The sequence below is a fragment of the Aplysia californica genome, unplaced genomic scaffold (assembly GCF_000002075.1).
Source record: "Aplysia californica isolate F4 #8 unplaced genomic scaffold, AplCal3.0 scaffold00517, whole genome shotgun sequence".
Lineage (NCBI taxonomy): Eukaryota > Metazoa > Mollusca > Gastropoda > Aplysiida > Aplysiidae > Aplysia > Aplysia californica.
In genome coordinates, this window is record NW_004797787.1 from 520,915 (window position 1) to 524,302 (window position 3,388).

The 3,388-nt window shown below is 37.6% G+C and overlaps 1 protein-coding gene across 1 annotated transcript in view; it reads left to right on the forward strand.

Moving 5' to 3' along the window:
- Nucleotides 1–3,388, forward strand: part of LOC101864085 (orexin receptor type 2) — a 96,224-nt gene that overhangs the window by 80,008 nt on the left and 12,828 nt on the right. Inside the window, exon 4 of the mRNA XM_005106157.3 lies at nt 2,374–2,515. Coding sequence (XP_005106214.1) covers nt 2,374–2,515 — 142 coding nt within the window. The remainder of the gene's footprint in view (nt 1–2,373; nt 2,516–3,388) is intronic.

Here is a 3,388-nt window from a genome sequence, read left to right on the forward strand (position 1 = left end):
TTCACTTTATCAAGTAAAGTAGAGCTTAATTTCTTTGTTGGATTTTTGGGGGGTTTGCTTTCTTTTGGTGATTTTTTTTAAGGTTCTGGTTTTATTATGTTGATGTTGTTGCTGGAATATTTTTATTGTTTATAATTTTTATTTTTTTTGCTGGGTGTTGTTTATTTATTTTTTTGAGGGGTGTGGTGGTGGTGGATGGTTGTTCTTAGGTTTCTTTGTTGGTTTTTGTTGGAGTTTTTGTGTGTGTTGTGTGTGTGTGTGCATGGGAAGGGGGGGAGGGAGGGTGCTATTGTTGACATTTATTTGTTGTTTTTGCTCGGCTTGATTTTTTCTTTGCATCTGTTTTGTCTCGGGGTTTTTTTGTGAAATTTTATTTTTTTATCTTTGTTTTTCTTTATGGTTTTAATGTTGTGTGTATCACCCTAAATCGTTTTAATGTGAATGCTCTGGCACATTTTCCCCGCACAGTGCTATTTTGCTCTTACTCTTATTTCCGAACTGTTTGACTTTTTATCCCACCTAGGGCTATTATTAAATCTTTCCCGTGAGCGCAAATAAAGTATAGCAGTTAGCTCCTGTGTTTCGTAGAACTTCTGTTTAAGTTTAATTACTTACTACCGTTTTCGTAATGGAATTCAGTGTTTTTCGTGTGATGAAGTCAAAACCAGAAAATGAAGACAGAGTTATTAAGGCTTTGCTTATTTGACTTTAAAAGTTCAACAACAAGCAATAGTTAAGGGCAAGAGCAGCTTACGCAAGGGAAAAAATCCAGTGAGTCTAAATGGTGTTATGATTCCACATGCAAATGTCCGTACACCAGAGTGAGGCGCTTATCCATCGTCCTCTAAAGAATTGAGTTTTATTTCTGTGTGAAGATAATTTTGATTGAGTACCCCGGTCTTTCTGCTGGGACCAAAAACCTCTCTGGGCCCGGTTGGCCCTGATAGACAGCCATCTATTATTAAAAGCATGTCAATGGATTGTGGAAAAACCTGCCAAGAAAACAAGTCACATACTATTGTTTTATAGGTTTGCACAATTGTGATTCAGCGTGGTGGAATCAGGCTCTCGTCAATTTTGGGGCATGTAGAGTTATTGGTATCATCTTAAAGCTTGTTCACTTGTCTTTATTTGGATGAAAAATATATCCATTTATCTTGAATGCAAGTCGAGATATTTGCGAATGAAGGACGTGTGGTTAACTGTTTTCAGAGGTAAAATTAGGGAGAAAATGGGCGCCAAAGATTAGTTATTTCCTTAGCTTAAAAGTCCGTGGTAATAGAAAATTTACATTTCTTGTGCCTTTAATCAACGTTTATTCAGATAATCTACACAGAAAGTAGCTCTTTAATGGGCATGAAAGGTGTTAAGCCAAAAAACAAAAGTTTAATAAAAATTCACAAACCTGCGGAAAAATACAAGTTTCTTCACTTTGATTATTTTGACGAGAGCCTGATTCCACCACGCTGCCTCACAATTGTACTTTTTTGCAAGACGACCATGGCTACTATAAATAAATAGGACATCATTTTGGAAAACCCCCCCGCAAATGTGTTTTATTTTATATCATACACGGAGTTGCCTTTGCATTGTACTTTTGGGGAAATAAATGGTTTTGATTCACATCGGCACTATTAAAAGATCAATATCCTACTTGTAAAATATCGGCTGTTTTGACAGGCTCTGGACACATTTTTTCGTTCACTACAAGTGACTTAATATTTGGTTTGTTTTGACTGCAAAGTTTAACATCGAAGTCATCTCTATTTTAAAAACACTGTAGAAAAGGAATTTGTGGAAATCGGGAAAAAGAACTGCTCTGTGCCACTGAGCGAGAGACAAAAAGGAAGAAAAGAAAACCCAACCCAACAACAACATAAAAACAAGCACGTGATTCGGCCTTTCGTATTCAATAGTTTAAGTTCCTATGTGGCTTCGAGAAAAGCGAGTAGAGATGATGTTCCTGTGGTAGATAGAATGCATGGTTCTTTAATAATGTAGTCTGGTTTTACGCCCCATTTAAGACATTAAGGAGGCAGAATTCCTACCCTGCCTTTCAGGCTAACTCAGGCGGAGACGGATACAAAGTCTGGGCAAAAAGACCGAGATTCTCCCTAAAAATTTCTCTCAACTCGGACATCGAAATTATGTCTCGTGCGTGAGACAGCGAAGCGCCTATCCACTACACCACAGACGCCGTTTTTGTTTGTTTGTTTGTTTGTTTGTTTGTTTGTTTGTTTGTTTGTTTGTTTGTTTGTTTGTTTGTTTGTTTGTTTGTTTGTTTGTTTGTTTGTTGTGGTTTTTACCAATCTGGTGGTAAATTATTTCTTCCCAGAAGGAATGACATGTATTTTCTGTCTGCCTACTTCCCAGGTCGTAAGCCGATGCTGGACGGAAACCGGAACTCCCAGGACGAGCAAATCATGTCAAGACGGAAAGCTGCGCGCATGCTCATCGCTATCGTCATTGTGTTTGGGATCTGCTACTTGCCAGTTCACATCATGAATCTTCTACGGTAAGATTACGTCTCTTTACACATCGGGGTGGAAGGACAGCACTATTATGAGATATAGAGTATCATCTATGGGCAGATTCCCCAAGTTGTATATTATAATAGAGGGTCACAATCGTCCCAGACGACCACATTAATTCTTAAGGAGGAAAGTAGTTGTCTTAGACAGGTGGAGTTCCTTCTTAGACAGTGCGTTTGGTTGATTGTTGGTTACGGGTGTTTTATGCCCCCACCAGGACAGTTTAGTTCATTTAGAAGGCAAACTTTCAACCCTGCCTGTCGGGACCAACCGGAGCTGAGAGGAATACAACATCCCAGAAGAAACGACAAGACATAATAATAATATTATCAAAATTTCTCCCTACTGGGGAATTTAATCGAACTTCTAAATCGCAGACACCAGTGACAATGGTTTTTTTGGTTAACATAATAAAGCAAAAGATGAGACGCAGGGAGTGGTTGATTGTACAGATGACTGAATTGGACAGATGACCATAGAGCGTGTTCAAATGAATTCTTATTGTCTGGAGCATCGTATAAACATATTATAATATCAATATATAATGCAAAAAGCATGTCCAAGAAGGCAACCCCTTGAAGAAAAAATCACTTCAGAAACATTAAGCATCAATGGAAAAACAGTTAAAGAATGTTTTCATAACATCACAGTAATTCTATCATTGTGAGCATTTCGAAAAACACTTCAAAGCAACACTGAATTGCTGTCTGCAACCTCTTGTGCTTAACTGTGACGTCATCATCAACAACAACAGCAATAACAACAAGAATAGCAGCAGCAAATAAGAACAACAAAAGTAGAACCATTTAAGAAAACACAAAATAAATAAAGAAAGAAATAAAGAAATAAAGAAATAA